Source organism: Tupaia chinensis, unplaced genomic scaffold (assembly GCF_000334495.1).
Source record: "Tupaia chinensis unplaced genomic scaffold, TupChi_1.0 Scaffold144336_1, whole genome shotgun sequence".
In the NCBI taxonomy this organism is placed as follows: Eukaryota; Metazoa; Chordata; class Mammalia; order Scandentia; family Tupaiidae; genus Tupaia; species Tupaia belangeri.
Window position 1 is genome coordinate 689,820 of NW_006204194.1, and position 16,254 is coordinate 706,073.

The window sequence follows — 16,254 nt, forward strand, 5'->3', positions numbered from 1 at the left end:
TGCTTGCTGGAGAGACAGAGATAGAAAGTGGAAAATCACCACCCAGGGGTATGGCCACACTGCAATTCCTTCTCATCCATTCTTTTCTCAGGATTTTGGGCACACATGCATATGAACCTGGTGTGCATTTCAAGCTGCCGGGTCCAGGACTTGATCTGTGGTCAGTCATGAGGGAGTTCAGTGACATACTGCCACCTGCTGATCCCACAAATCTTTTTTTGAGAGAGAGTGAGAGAGAGATTTTTGTTACAGGGCATGTGCACTTGCTGGAGAGAGAGAGAAAGTGAGAAATCATCCCCTGCAATCCCTTCTCTTCCCTTCTCCTCTCAGGATTTTGGGCATGCACACACATGTGTCCGGTATGAGTTTCAAACCACTGGGTATGGGACTTCAACCACGATCAGTCCAACACCTTAACCACGACACCACTTGCTTTCCCCAACATCTATGACAAATCTTAAATGAAAAAAATCCCTTAGTCTTTCACCATGGAACTACTGTGTGGCCCAGAGTTTTGTATTTGCCATAGAGGAGATCAACAGGGACCCTGACCTGCTGCCCAACCTCACACTGGGTTTCTCCATCTGGAACTCAGGGGACTCAGCACACGGGGCCCTCCGTGAAACGATGAGCTTTCTCACGGGTCAGGAAGAGCCAGTCCCCAACTACATGTGTCAACCCAGCCCTCCCCGGCCTGCTCTGATCGGAGACACACGGTCAGTCGTGTCTGTCCCCATGGCCAGGCTTCTGGGGCTCTATAAGTTCCCACAGGTGAGTCTTTGCTGAGTCTTTCCCTTCACTACTGTAATAATGGTAATGACAATGATGGTAGAAATTGAGATTCTGCTGTTGTGGGGCCAGGTACCCAAAAAAAAATTTCCTCACCATAACCTTGTTTGAGAGAACAATAATCCCCACTGCACTGCTGAGGAAACTGAGATTTAGAGGAAGCCTCAAGCTCACCAGGAGCTCCTAGATCTGGGATTTGAATTCAGGCAATAGAGCTCATGCTACAGCTTCACTACACCCCACTGATGTTCCCTGAATTTCAGGCCCTCAGTGTCATTTCCACAACAGTGGCCATACCAAATGGTACCTATTGTTTTTTTCTCATATTTTAACAGGTTAATCGAGATGTAATTCACATACTATGGAATTCACCTTTTTTAAAACAAACAGCTCAGTGGCCTTTCCTATGTCCAGTTGAGCAACTATCACCACAATCAATTTGAGAACATTTCATGATACCACGAAGAAATCCCATATTCTTTAGTGACAACTCCCCATCACTTACCTCTGATAACCATTACTTTACAATGTACAAATTTGTTCTCTATGGACATTTCATACAATTAGAACTATGCAATATGCAGTATTTTATGAGCTTCTTTCACTGAGCATGATGTTTTCAAGACTTATGCAAGCTGCAGCATGTGTCAATATTTCATTTCCTTTGATTCTTGAGAAATAATCCATTATCTGCAAAGACCACGTTTTATTTATCCATTTATCAGTAGGTGGATATTTGAGTTGTTGCTTGTAAATAAGGCTGCTGTGAATTTTCAGGTATAGGTTTGTGTGTGTATATCTACTTTTCATTCTCTCAGGTGTGTGGATAGAATTGCAGAGTCATACAATAAACCTATGTTTAAATATGTGAGGAACTTCCAGACTGTTTTCAAAAGGAACTGTAGCATGTTATATACTCACCAGCATTGTATGAGGATTTCAATTTAAGTCAACTAGTTTTTCTTATTTTTTTAGAGAGTGATTTTTGATATAGGGCACATGCACTCACTAGAGAGACACAAAGTGAGAAATCACCCCCTAGGGGAGATGGTCATGCCACAATCCCTTCTCCTCCATTCTCCTATTGGTATCTTGGACTCACATGCCCCTGTGTCTGGTGTGAGTTTCAAGATGCTGGGTCCAGAACTTGAACCATAGTCAATCATGTGGGAGTCCAGCTACATAAGCATTACACCACTTGCTGGTCCCAAGTCAACTAATTTTTGACTTGAAATCTGCAAATATGGGTGAAATTCTCTCGCTTTGAGTTCCCTAAATCTGCTAAGTTTTCTGGCCTGCTGGGAGAGGCCTATCTTCCTACCTATGGATTTGGGATTTAAATGTCACATATGGTTTGAAGGGGTGTTTCCTGGAAAAGCTTTGTGGGTGTTGGTGCCATGGAGGAAGCCCAACCCTTACTCTTTCATGGTGGGCTTGTCATGTGGCAGAATTGTTTTCACAGTGTGGAAAGGGCTTGACTGCACAATTAGTCCAGTTCTAAACCGGATTAGAAAGAGAACGGGTTTCTATAGCATCTCTGCAACAATCACATTGCTATTATAGATGTTTAAACTGCTTTTTTCTTTTAGAAAGAAGTTTTTGCTATAGGGCACATGCTCTCAGCAGAAAGACAGAGAGAAGCAGAAGGTATAAATATATATATATATACACATACACATTATATATAATTTTATATTTGTTTTGGTATAAGCCATGTGCGCTCACCAGAAATACAGAGAAAGAAAAAAGAGAAAATCACCCCCATAAGGGGGGATGGTCACACCGCAATCCTTTCTCTTCCATTTTCTCAGTATCTTGGGCATGCATGCACACGCGCCCAGCGTGAGTTTAAGCCACAGGGTCTGGGACTTGAACCGTGGTCGACTACATGGGAATCCAGCAATAGCCATTATGCTAACTGCTGGTCCCTGTAGTGTATATTTTATTTGTTTATACTAATACATTCTCATATTACAAAAGCAATTTAGAAGAAGAGTCTTCCTGTTGATATTTGAATCATCTGAATAAACCAAACATAACTATTCGTTTTTAAAAATTCCTCATGAGGGTAACAAAACAAAAAGAGAACTTAAACAACAAAAAATGTTTCGATTCTTACAGGTGGACATTGAAGTGGACCTAGTTTGGTTTTCTTTTTAAAAGGCTTCAAAGACAAAAGGCAGCTTAAAACCTAATTAAAATGAATGGAAATTGTGCTCACTAAACTATCGGTCTCCACTCCATGTTATGTTCTCTGTAGTTTTGATGCCAGGACTTTTGTGGCTGTTTCTTCTCTTGCTGTTTTCACTGGTCGAGCTGCGCCATTTTCCTCATGATCATCATCACTATGGAATTCGGTTTTCTTGCCCTGAAACTGTACTTTTCCTTTAGTAGACCCAGACTGAGCAGCTTTATTTCCCTTTCCTTTAAATTTGCAACCTTTTGCCTTCTATTTGTTTAGGGATTCTTTCTGATCTTCTATGATTTTTTTTTCAATGTTGCTTTTTTACCTCTCTTTCTAGTACTTCCCAAGTGACTACTTTGCTCCTTCCCAATAGGTTACCATTATTTGCATCTTTGGCTTTTTCTAGTTTTCTTGGCTTTTTCTTTAAACAGAATTATGCCCTCTTTTACTCCTCTGATAAAGTCTGTCCATCTTCACCATGATTTCAGAAAACGATGTGCTAATTTTCTTTATAGGTCTCATCATCTAAGTCACCCAAAAATTTCAGCAAGCATCTAATCTTTTCTTATATAAATTTCATTTGGGCATCTTCTGTTAACTTCTGTTTTTTTTTTTTTTCTTGCTCTCCTGAAAGCCAGGAGGTGGCCATGGCCATGGCCGTGGCTGTGTGGTGGTGATGGTGGCAGCGGTAGTGGTGGTGGCAGTGGCAATGGTGGCATAAGCCTGTAGTCTCAGTTACTTGAGAGGCTAAAGCAGGAGGAGTGGGAGTTTGTGGTCAGCATGGGACACGTGGGGAGTGTAGCAAGGCCCTGTCTGAAAGAGCTGGGTGTGGTGGCCAGTGCCTGTTGTCTCAGTTCTGAAGGCTGAGGGGGGAGGATCACAGCATAGTGAGACCCTGTCTTGATGTTGGCATTGGTGGTGGTGGTGGTGGTAGTGTGAGCCTGTAGTCCCAGCTACTTGGTAGGCTGAGGCAGGAGGATTGTGAGTTTGTGGCCAGTGTGGGGCATGTGGGGAATATAGCGAGGCCCTGTCTGAAAGTGCTGGGGATGGTGGCATCAGCCTGTAGTCCAGCAATTTGGGAGGCTGAAGTAACAGGATTGTGACATAGTGTGTCCTTGTTGTTTAGTTCTTAATTTTGCTTCCACTTTATGCCGTCCTCATTCTGCATTTATTTTTTTGCAAAGTAATCTTCCTTGAAAAGTATTAGCACCTCTGTGCCTTTGTACTTCTGACTAGGGATCTCTACAAACTTCTCTGTAGATGCAATGTTTTCAAGCACAGCAAATATTGATCCCTTAAGTGCTTTCTGCAATGTTCTTCTCTTTGAATATTTACTATTTCACCTTTATCTTCTAACCACTCTTTTATATCATAAAGGTTGCATCAGTTGGGAAGCCTTTAATACAAACAGATCTGTTTTTTTACATAATTTTTATACTCGTCAGTCACTTCAGGGAGGGTTTTGCTTGGAGACTTCCTGATTTCAGTTTTATCTTTACTGATTTTCATGAGTTCTGCCTTGGGTTTGCTCAACACTTCCATTATTACATTAAAGTCTGTCATTGGATGGTTTAACCTGTTGAATTTTATCATGATCTCCAAATGTACCCAACCTTTATCCAGTTTAATCTATTTCTTTAAAAATTTGCCCCATGGCAGATTGAAGTCTCCAAAATAATACTCAATTTGATGACAGATTTTGGCCTCCAGATTAGCCATTTTTTCATTATCACCATTTTCAGTCATTGTGGCTATCTTTGGGGCCAGGTCCCACAGAGGCATCCCATAGGCTCACTAATAGTCACTGTAATGTCTCTACTTTCCAGCGACACCCACTGGCCTAGTGCACTCTAAATTGCTTATGATCAAGCCAGGTTGACTTGCCCAGGGATTCGCTCTGGTTAATTAACTTGATTCTTACATTAAATGCTTTTCTTTCCTTTCAAATTCAAGCACATTTAAAAGATTAAAAACTTCATTTCTTTCACAGTGTTCAAGATGTCTTGTTTTCCCATTTATGAATGGTTGTCAGATAAGCTATAGGACTCTCAATTAAATTGGTTTCCAACCAACTTGTTGACTCCCTAAAGGAAACAAGGCACAAAATTTATAAATTTTATAGGAGCTTGTAATCGTTGTCACTACCAATGGCTAATAATCTTCAAGTCTGTGTAAATCAGACTAAAATCAGTTTCTACGCTGGCCAAAACACAGAAACATAGAACATAGTATAGAGAAGAGAGAGAAACAGAGAGACAGAAAGTGAGAAATCACCTCCCAGGGGGGATGGCCACGCTGCAATCCCTTCTCCTCCATTCTCCTCTTGGGATCTTGGTCACACATGCACACATGACCGGCGTGAGTTTAAGCCACCGGGTCTGGGACTCAAACCACGGTCGACTACACGGGAGTCCAGCGACATAGCCATTATGCTAACTACTGGTCCCAACTGTGTTGTATATTGAAGGAGCTTTTTCTATGCCAATTTTAGTGACTATGGTATGAAAACACAAAGCCAATAAGCCCTAAAAAAAGGAGATAAAATGTCTTTTATGTAGCTCAGGAAAGCAAAAGCCATAAATCAATATATGAAGATTATACATTGGTCTGGCCTAAGAGATCAGATTTCTTGAAGCAGGGCTTCTCTACAAGTGATGTTTAAGAGATTTTTTAGTTTTCTGGGGCCAGCAGATGGTGTAATGGCTACATCACTGGACTCCCCCATAGTTGACTTTTGTTTGAGTCCCATACTTGGTGGCTTAAAACTCACATTGGTCACCTCTGCGTGAATGCCCAAAATTCAAAGAGGAGAATGTAGGAGAAGAGATCGCAGCATGGCCATCTCTCTGGGGAGTGATTTCTCACTTTATGTCTCTCTGACTCTCTTGCGAGCATACGCACTCTGTAGCAAAAATCTCTCTTGAAAAAGGAGAGAGAGAGATTTTTAGTTTCTTATTGGCCAAAAAAAAAAAAAAAACAAAAAAAAACAAAAAAAACCACAAAGCTTTGTTAAAACTTGGGGCCAGTGGGAAGGGATGTTTAAATTTAGTCTTAACATATTATAAATAAGCAAGTTTACTAATCATCATGCAATGTAATGGATTAAGGAGTAAGCCACAGGATTCAGGGATTTTGGCCACCGAAGGCTCTCTGCTCATACTTCACCCTCCTACTCCCCACTCTAGCTAGGAGCCAGGAAAAAAAGTATAATCCATCAGATGATCAGAAACCACCAAAGAGGCACAAGAAATATGAGAAACAAAGAAAATATCTCTCCTCTAATGGAAAAGAGTAACTCCTCTTCATCCACAAAGAATACAAGGGAACTCAGGGAAATGTCAGACAAAGAATTTAAAATATTCATACTGATGATGCTAACAGAGATGCAAGAGAATAGAAAAAAACAAACTTCAGAAGATGCAGGGAAAAAAAGACACTGAGTTCTGGGAGGTGAGGAAGTCTATTTCGACCTGGGGACAGTAGAACAGGTTCTCTTGGGGAATGAGAGATGGGACAAACATACGCACACACACATACAGAGTGGAGACAATACGAGGTGCTGATCAAGTCTTCCATCTTCTTCCTCCGTTTATTGAGGAAAAATGGCGAGTTATATACAGGCTGGTGGGCACCGATTGGTTGCCCGAAATGCAAATGAGATAGAACAGCATGAACCAATTATTGGTGTGGGTGGATCTCTCCCATTGCCTAGAAACCCAACCGCCCCTCCGGGAGAACAGTTGGTCACATGGTTTCTGAGAAACAGTTTGCTCACTGAGGAAGTGAAGACTAATGGTTTCCAAGATAGTAAATAGCTTAAGATGGCGGATAGCTCAAAATGGTTTCCATATGCAGTGCCCGCTACAGAAGTCCTTGTATGATCTGAAAGAGGAGATACATGTCATAAAGAAGAATCAAATAGAATTGTTAGAGATGAAGGCTGTATTACAGGAAATCAAAATTTCCATTGAAAATATCAAAAGCAGATTAGATCATGCAGACAACTTATTCTCAGATGTAGAAGATAGAATCTTGGACCTAGAAAAATTTACCAAAAGGACAGAGGAAATAACCCAAAAATGAGAATAACATATGAGTAATACTAGATACCATTAAACGCCCAAGCATCCAGATCACCAGTATCTCAGAAGGTGAAGAGACTAATAAGGGCTTTGATAATATATTCCATGAAATCCTGGAAGGAAACTTTCTAAACCGAGAGAGGCACTCAAATATTCAGACCCAAGAAATACAAAGGACCCCACATAGAACTGACCCAAGATCTTCTCCAAGGTACATCATAACCAGATTGACCAAAACCACAGAGACAAGATACTAAAATTGGCAAGAGAGAAACATCAAGTTACTTTCAAAGGATATCCCATAAGGCTAATGTCAGACCTCTCATTGGAAACAATGCAAGCAGGGAAAGAATGACAAAATATATTAAAAATGTTATATAAAAAACAATTTCAACCAAGAATACTATAACCAGCAAGATTATCTTTTATATGGGAAAACAAGACTAAATCATTCTCAGATAAACAAAACCTGAAAGAATTTACCAACACCAGAACAGCTCTCCAAGAAGTGTAGAAGGGAGTGCTATACCAGGAAACCTAATGTAGGACACACAGAAATAAGAGTACAGGAAACAACCAAGAGAATGGCCACCCTAATGGTAGGGACAAATTTGGAATTGAATGTTAACTTCCAGAGTTTAAATGGAAAGATCAGACCACAATTAACACTATAAATTCAATAGAAGAGAGATTAATGACCTAAGTCTAAACTAGTGAAATAGAATTTTTTTACTTTATACTAAAACACTATTGATTTTCTTCGATGCTTTGATTTTCGTATTTAAGGATTTTTGTCTTGTCTTGAACTGTTGATAGGTTCATCTACCTACTATTAAACCTGAATCCTAACCTTTTTCCTGGCTTTAAGTTTTTTTGTTTTGTTTTGTTTTTTTGGGGGTTTTTTTTTGAGAGGTTTTCACTATAGGGCGCGTGCGCTCGCCAGACAGACAGAGAGAGACATAGAGACAGAAAGCGAGAAACCACCCCCCAGGGGGGATGGTCATGCCGCAATCCCTTCTCCTCCATTCTCCTCTCGGGATCTTAGGCACGCACGCACATGCGCCTGGCGTGAGTTTTAAGCCACCAGGTCCAGGACGCGAACCCTGGTCGACTACGTGGGAGTCCAGCGACATAGCCATTACGCTAACTGCTGGTTCCCCTGGCTTTAAGTTTTAAGAAAATTTCTCTTAACATTTTTTGATTTTGACCTATTAAAACTAAAACGTTTTTTGAAATTAAAAAATGCATTATAAATACATATTAATACCTATTTAATGAGTAGAGTAAGCTATATAGCCCCAGCGAGGTGCTAGTTTATAGAATGTTGACTTTACTCACATGTTTATGCCTAAAGTCAGACATGCATTCATAAATATGTATATATCAGCTGTGCTCTCTATTTAAAGTCTTTAAATTAATTAAGATCTTTAGTGAATCAATAAAATGTGAAAAAAAAAGGCATGGAAAACAAGGGTACATACCAAAGACAGTATGGGAAAAGCAGGGATTTGGCAGAGGGTGAGAGGTAGAGAATCAAGGGTGAGGGGAAAGAGCAAAATATACAAAAAACAAGAAATGGAAAATTATTTGTTGATAACATGTATGGTAATATTCTTTGTTGAGTCAATGTACAATGTATACTGGATGAAAAATCTAATTTTCTATACTGCATTGTTGTGCAGTGAATGACTGTAAACTAATTAATTAATTTTTAAAAAGTAAGCCATAGGTACCAGCAGATAGCATAATGGTTACGTCACTGGACTCCCATGTAGTTGACTGTGGTTCAAGTTATGGACCAGGTGTATTAAAACACATTGGGCACATGTGCGTACCCCAAATTCCGAGAGAAAAATGGAGGAGAAGGGATTGCAGTGTGACCATTCCTCTGGAGGGTGATTTCTTTCTTTCTGTCTCTCTGGCAAGTACAGATGCCCTATAGCAAAAATCTCTAAAAAGAGAAGTAAGCCACAATTACTGATGCAAAATGGCCTGTTTAGTAAGACTGATAGCAAGTAGGTGTGGCTTTTGCCAGACCCCTTAGGAAGAAATTTTTAGAACAAAGAAAGATGGCTATCTCCAAGTGGTGCACAAAAGAGGGACATAGAGGCCAGTAAAGTTAAATTGCTCTCTGAATTTCATGCCAGGAACTATAAAAGGGATGTGTCTGGACTTAACCAACCACAAGGGGCACAGGAACAAGTGAGACACCTGAGCATCTCCTGGAATCCCATAGCTCTCACAGCATCATTTACAAATCTCTCCTGTAGACTGTCTCACAATGAGGGAGTGACAGAAGGATGTATCTAACTTGTGAGTGAGAGAACAGGAAGTCATAGGGCTGGTTCAAGAATCTGTAGTTTAAAATGTTATCTAGATGATTCCAGCGTAGACTAGGACCTCACTACTCAAATGTGTAGGCTGCACATTGCCATCAACAGGGAGATTGTTAGACACACAGACTCCAGGCCTCACCTGGACCTCTTTCCAAATCCACAGCTGCACCTTCACCAGGTCGCACTTTGGATATTGGGGATGCTCCAGGACTGGTGATCTAACAGATCCCCCAATGTTTCCAAGAGATGGTCATGGCCCAGGTTCTCTCTTGGGTGACCAGCCATCCCCTTTATCCCATGACTGAGAATGTTCTCGAGAGGGGGGACTTTGTCTGGGGCCACACACTATGAGTTTATCCCCCTCTCTGTGTTCTTATTACATCAGCTTCCTATCCATTCGACTCGATGGTTAACCTGTGCCTGATTTCCTGGTTCTCCTGCATTTTCCTATATCCTGGCTTCTTCCCTTGCAGGTCAGTCACTCATCCTCATTGGCCAGTCTCAGCGACAAGACCCAGTTTCCTTCCTTCCTTCGGACCCTTGCCAGTCTCCTCACAACCTCTCATGTACTGGCCCAGCTGGTGCTCCACTTCCGCTGGTCCTGGGTGGGCGTTCTGGCACAGGATGATGACTTTGGGCAGCAGGGGAGCTCTCTGGTAACCCAGGAGCTGGGCCAGGCTGGGGTCTGCATTGAGTTCCACCTGCACATCCCCTCTCAGCAGTCCCTGGGGAAGACTGATACCATCATCTACACCATGGAGAGCTGCACTGCCACCGTCATTCTGGTTTTTCTGAGCAACTCGAATTTCCAGCTCATCCTGCAAGGCTTACTGGATCGTCATCGTGTCTTGGGCAAGGTCTGGGTCAGCCAGGACACGCTGCATATCACGATCGCCCTGAGCATGCCAGGTGTCTCTCAAGTCCTGCAGAGTTCGTTCAGCCTTCGGCAGGACGCCCCTCAGGTCTTTGGATTCCCTGAGTTTCTCGCTCACCTGCATCCCACCCGCAGCCCAGAAGACATGTTCATAGAAAGGTTCTGGGAAGAGACCTTCAGGTGCACATGGCCCCACAGGATCCCAGGGCAGGAGAACAGCGCAGCAGCAGGGACCATCCGGTTCTGCTCAGGGAATGAGAGTCTGAGAGATCAGAAGTATCCTTTCCAGGAACTGTTTGAATTGGACGCTGGATATACAGGAGTCTACAGCATCGTCCATGCCCTGCAGGACCTGCTAGCCTGTGAGCATGAGGACGCAGCCTGTGCAGACCCTCAGCACTTACAGCCCTGGCAGGTGAGAAGGAAATGAGTGAGTGATTCTGGGAAGGGCAGAGAGCAGGGAGCTCACTCTGTCTGAGCTGTGGAGGTAGAGCAGAGATGATGATCTGGGCCTGCCATGGAATGAAGTACTGGTGCTTAGCTGATGAGAACAGCATAGACCCTAGCATGGGAATGAGTAAGAAAAGCCACACTGTTGCAGCAGAGTGAGCGTGGGGGACTTGGACAAGGAATTAGGATATCTAGATGGGCAGAGGCCAGTTCAGGTAGGCCCTGACAGGGTTTGGATTACACTTGGAGTTTGATGGGAAGGCTGAGGATGGGAGTTCATAACCAAAGACAGTTCCTAGAGCCAGACCCACACTGAAACAGGAAAAAAAGTATAAGCATTCAATTTTATACTTCCTTGGTATAAAGATGATACACTCTGGGCTAGATTCATTAATTTGTGTTAATTAAATTTCTATTAATTTTTACTCTTGACTTCACATGCTGTTAAAACTGGAACTCTTTGGTCAATCTGTAAGTACACAGTCCTGCACCTCCTGTGAGTAATGAATAAATCAGCCCTGCCTGGAACATCACTTGCTCATTGCAGCGAGCAACGGCCAGAGTCATATTGGGCAGAAATGTGGGTGAGGCCCTGGCCAGTCACCAGTGTCACCTTTTGTTCTCCAGCTTCTTTGTCCCTTAAGGAAAGTGCATTTCAAGACTGCTGATGGGAAAGAGATCATGTTTGATAAGAATGGAGATTTGGTTATACAATATGACATTCTTCATGGGCAGAAGTCAACAGAGGGCCTGTTTCACTTCGTTCACATAGGCACAATTGACCTTGGAGCCTCTTCAGGGGACAGAATGACAGTCCGCTTGATGAAGGAGGAGCTTCAGGTGAGTTTCCTGGGTGTATAAATGACCTAGTCGTGGTGTGTTAGACTCAGAGGGAGTTTAGGAGCACAGTTTGTGCCCTACTTGATTCATGAAGTGGACACAGCTCTCCACTGGACAGATTATAGCTCAGTTATGCTGTTTAACTTTACTAGAGCAACCTGAATGAGGAAAGTAATTTACTCAATATCAAAAATGGAAATATTGGGACCAGCAGACGGTGTAATGCTTATGTCTCAACGATGCAGCTTTGTCACAGTATTTATCTCTATCTCTCTGTTCTCCTCTGGGCATTCCTCCCTATGATGTATGTTAAGTCTGTGTCAGTTTCCTTGCTCTTCTGTGGTTGGGATTGCTGGAATCCATAGGTACTGTGACCCTAGTACCTGTGGACTATAAAAGGGTCAGTGATCGGCCTTTCCTCAGAGGCCATGTTCCCTCAACTTACCCAACTTCTCTGGTCCTGATATAGCTGGGCCCTAACTCGGTTTGGGGGAGGTACTGAGCCAGGAAGGCAGACCATGGGGTAGTAGCCACAGTGCAGGACGGCAGTGAGGGTGGATACTGGTGGGTGGTGGTAAAGGCATAGGCGCAGGCACCTTTGTTTTCTAAAGCACCTACAGTCACTGTTGGCCTAAAAGTTTTCCAAGTGAGAATCAATTCCTTTTTTTTTTCTTTTCTTTTTCTTTTTTAGGTTTTTGCCATAGGACACATGTACTTATGAGAGTGAAACTGAGAGGGAGAAAGTGAGAAATCACCTCTCTGGGGGTTTGGTCATCCCATAATCCCCTCTCTTCCATCCTCCTCTTGGAATTTTGAGCACACATGCACAAATGCCAAGCTGCTGGGTCCAGGACTCAAACCGCAGTCAGCCATGTGTGAGTCCAGAACCTTAACCACTACATCGCCTTTTAACCCCTAAAGATTTTTTGAATTGGGGGTGGGGAGAGCTGTGTTCCTGTCTGAGAGTAGGAGAAACCCAGCATTTCGCACTTTGAAAGGCATTTCATCTCAACCTTCCTACCCATATTTTCTCCCTGCAGGAGGGAGGTGGGCTGAAGGAGGCAGAACCATTCCTTTGTAGGTCAGTGTTTACAGGAGGCCTCTGGCTGTGCAATGTAAGGTGGTGTGTGTGTGTGTGTGTGTGTGTGTGTGTGTGTGCAGAGGGGAAAAACACCGACAATGCCTGATGTAGGGCTCTGGGAGACTGGGAGGCCCCATCTCACACCGCGTGGCTCCCTTTCTCACCATCAGCCAGGTGAGCCCGGCACAGCCCTTGCAAGGGCTCACAGGTGCTACTCTGTGGGCACCTGTCCGGCCCTCCTCTCTGAGGTAACCGAGGTGACTTCCCTCTGTGGGTGGGAGGACACTAGGAAGCTTCTCTGAGCTGGTGCAGGACACCTGTCTCCTGTACCCCCAGGCCAGTACTGATATCACCTGCTCCTCTGCCCTCAGGTTCCCAGGTCTGTCTGCAGCAGGAGCTGTGCTCCAGGATCCAGCCAGATCCCCCGACAGGGATTTCCCCACTGCTGTTTCAAGTGCAGCCCCTGCCCTGATGGAGAGTTCGCAGACCAAGGAGGTGAGGGCTGGGGAAGCTGGATCTCTAGGGGCCGTCAAGGCACTTCCAGGCTCTCAGGTTCACAGTCCAGTGAGATGCACATCTCTAGCCTTCTGTGGACTTTGGCCACGGGAAGCTGGCCGGGAGGATATTCTCATTTTAGGTCTAGGTAAACCGTATGGACAAGTGCACATATCCTAAGGGTACGACCCAGTGAATTCTCACATGGGGAACAGTCTATGTTCTTGGTCCTCTGATTAAGAATCAGGAAATGATTCATTCCCAGAAGTTCCTTGTGCTTCTGCTTATCATCGCCTCCCCTGCTGTCTTTTGGTGTCAGTGGGTTTCATCTGATTTTCAGCCACTTATATGTGGAATATCTCAGCATTCATTCTGTTTGACTTTTTCTTCCATGGCGTTTGTTAGAGTCATCCCAGTGGTTGTGTGCTGCTGTAGCTCTCTTGTTGTTGTGTCTACTAGGGTCCCACTGTGTGGATGGTCATGCCCTCTTCATCCATTCCAACAGGGATGGAGGTTTGGCAGGATTCCTGACTGGGGCTGTAATGGGCAGGGTTGCTGTCTCTTGAGGACATTTGGATGGATTTCTGTGGGTGTGGCACTGCTGGGACTCAGGAGAATGTACATACAGTTCAAATAAATGCTGGTGGTTGTACCAGTCCACACTCCCACTAGGAGGGAAGGCGATGCCCAATAGCTACCTGTATTCGTTGTTTACGACTGCTATAATGAATTAGCATGAGGTCGTCTGGTAAAAACACCACACATTTAATATCTCACAGTGTCTATAGGTCAACATATCAGATGCTGCAAGCTTCACCTGGACCCACTGTTCCAGGTCTCACAAAGCTAAAATAAACCATTTGGAAGACTATGCTCCTTACTGGAGGCTCTGGAGAAGAATCTGCTCCCAAGTTTATTCAGGTTGTTGAAAAATTCAGTTCCCTGTGGTTGTAGGACTGAGGACCCAGCTTCCTTGAGGGCTGTCACTCAGGCTCATTCTCAGCTGCTAGAAGCCTACTGTATTTCTTGCCACAAGGACTCCCTCCAAATTCAAAGCAGCAATGATAGGCCCCATTGTTCTCATGCTTCACTTCTCATCTGCCTCTTTCTCTGCCATATTTCTCTGCCTTCCCCTTCATCCTCCCTTTTTTACTCTGAAGGGCTCATATGATGACATAGGACCCACCTGGCTAATACAAGATAAATTCTCATTTTACAATGCTTAACTTAATCACACCTGAAAAGTCTGTATTGTATGTGAGGTAAGATATTCAGCGGTTCCATGGATTAGGGTGTGGACGTGATTGCCTACCACAGTGCTCACTGCCATCAAGTTGATGTGTCTTTTTTTTTTTTTTTGGGGAGGTTTTCGCTACAGGGTGCGTGCGCTCACCAGACAGACAGAGAGAGACATAGAGACAGAAAGCGAGAGATCACCCCCCAGGGGGGATGGTCACACCACAATCCCTTCTCCATTCTCCTCCTCGGATCTTGGGCACGCACACACACGTGACTTTTAAGCCACCAGGTCCGGGACGTGAACTGCGGTCGACTACGTGGGAGTCCAGCGACATAGCCATTACGCCAACTGCTGGTTCCCGAGTTGATGTGTCTTTTCATTTCAGTCATTCTGATGGGCAGTTCATGCTATCTCATTGTGGTTCAGAGTCATAATTTTTTACCAAAGGATTATTTTAATTTAATTTTATTCATCATTATTATATTTACAACTGACCAGAGATAGACAAAGTGTGAGAAAGAGAGAAAATGAGAATGCAAACCACCAGGTCCAGGATCGAACCATGATTGGCCATGTGGGAGTCCAGTGCCTTAACCACTATGCCACCTGCTAGCCCCTAGAGCAGTGATTTTTAAATAAACACAAGAACTGGGGGTAGAATTGGTAATAATTACAATAGTTTGTTACAGACCACATAACGAAATAGCACTCTCTGATGGCTTAACCAAGAGAAATTAACTTTTTCAGAGTTCTGGAGTCTAGGTGTTTGAGATCAAGTGGTAGAAGGTGTTTTTTCTTCTGAGGATTCTCATCTTGGTGTGCAGATGGCGCCTTCGCACTTTGTCCTTATACGTCTTCTCTGTATCTGTGACCTCATTTGCGATGATCTGGGCAGTCTGGCACTGTGCAATTATGGAGCCATATGAAAAGTTCCATGTTGGACCCCAGGTCAGCTTGAACACAGAAGATGTGGCTATAGGTGAACTCTTGGCTAAATTTTAGAAAAGGTGATTACAACATGGAGACTCTATTGGGAGTGCCTCTCTTTATCTCTCTCTCTCTGTGTGTCTGTCTTTCTCTCATAAGAGAAATAAATACAAAAACTTAACCATTAAAAAGACACCTAAAGGGATCAGCAGTTGGCGTAATGGCTACGTCATTGTACTTCCATGTAGTAGACCATCCTGACAGGAGAATGGAGGAGAAGGGTTTGCGGTTCGGCCATCTCCCCTGGGGGTGATTTCTTTATTTCTGTCTGTCTTTCTGAAGAGCACACACACCCTATAGGAAAAATCTCTCAAAAAATAAAACACATAAAGACATGTACATAGGGTGCATTTTTTTGTGTGTATCTGTGTGTGTGTCTCGGGCCTGGATGTGGACATTCTGGAACAGATAGCTAAGATCATTCATAAAGACATTTCACATGTAAATCTCTCAAGTACACCAGGTGCATAGGGAACATCCCTGCATGTAGCTGGTATTGTTTCAGCAGGTTGAAGATACAAGTCCTGTGTCTCCCACAGATATGAAGAGATGTCTCCTGTGCCCCAAGGAGCAGTATTCAAACCCTGCCAGAGACCGCTGCCTACCCAGGATCGAGACCTTCCTGGCCTTTGATGAGCCCCTGGGTCTCACACTGGCCTTGGTAGCACTCATGTTGGCCGCCCTGGCAGTGCTGGTCCTTGGGGTGTTCCTGAAGCACTGGGACACACCCGTGGTCAGGGCTAACAACAGAGCTCTCAGCTACACGCTCCTCATCTCCCTGACCCTCTGTGCCCTCTGTCCCTTGCTCTTCCTCGGCCGACCCACTACTGCTACCTGCTTTCTACGCCAAACCACCTTTGCCATCGTGTTCACCGTGGCTGGCTCCTCCGTCCCA

The 16,254-nt window shown here is 43.9% G+C and overlaps 1 protein-coding gene and 1 pseudogene across 1 annotated transcript in view; one reads left to right on the forward strand and one right to left on the reverse strand.

Moving 5' to 3' along the window:
- LOC102487121 (extracellular calcium-sensing receptor-like) overlaps window positions 1-16,254 on the forward strand; it is a 37,863-nt gene that overhangs the window by 3,621 nt on the left and 17,988 nt on the right. Inside the window, exons 3-7 of the mRNA XM_006166791.1 lie at window positions 480-771; window positions 9,866-10,681; window positions 11,344-11,556; window positions 13,009-13,132; window positions 15,899-16,248. Coding sequence (XP_006166853.1) covers window positions 480-771; window positions 9,866-10,681; window positions 11,344-11,556; window positions 13,009-13,132; window positions 15,899-16,248 — 1,795 coding nt within the window. The remainder of the gene's footprint in view (window positions 1-479; window positions 772-9,865; window positions 10,682-11,343; window positions 11,557-13,008; window positions 13,133-15,898; window positions 16,249-16,254) is intronic.
- On the reverse strand, window positions 2,981-4,720 carry LOC102479990 (lupus La protein-like; annotated as a pseudogene).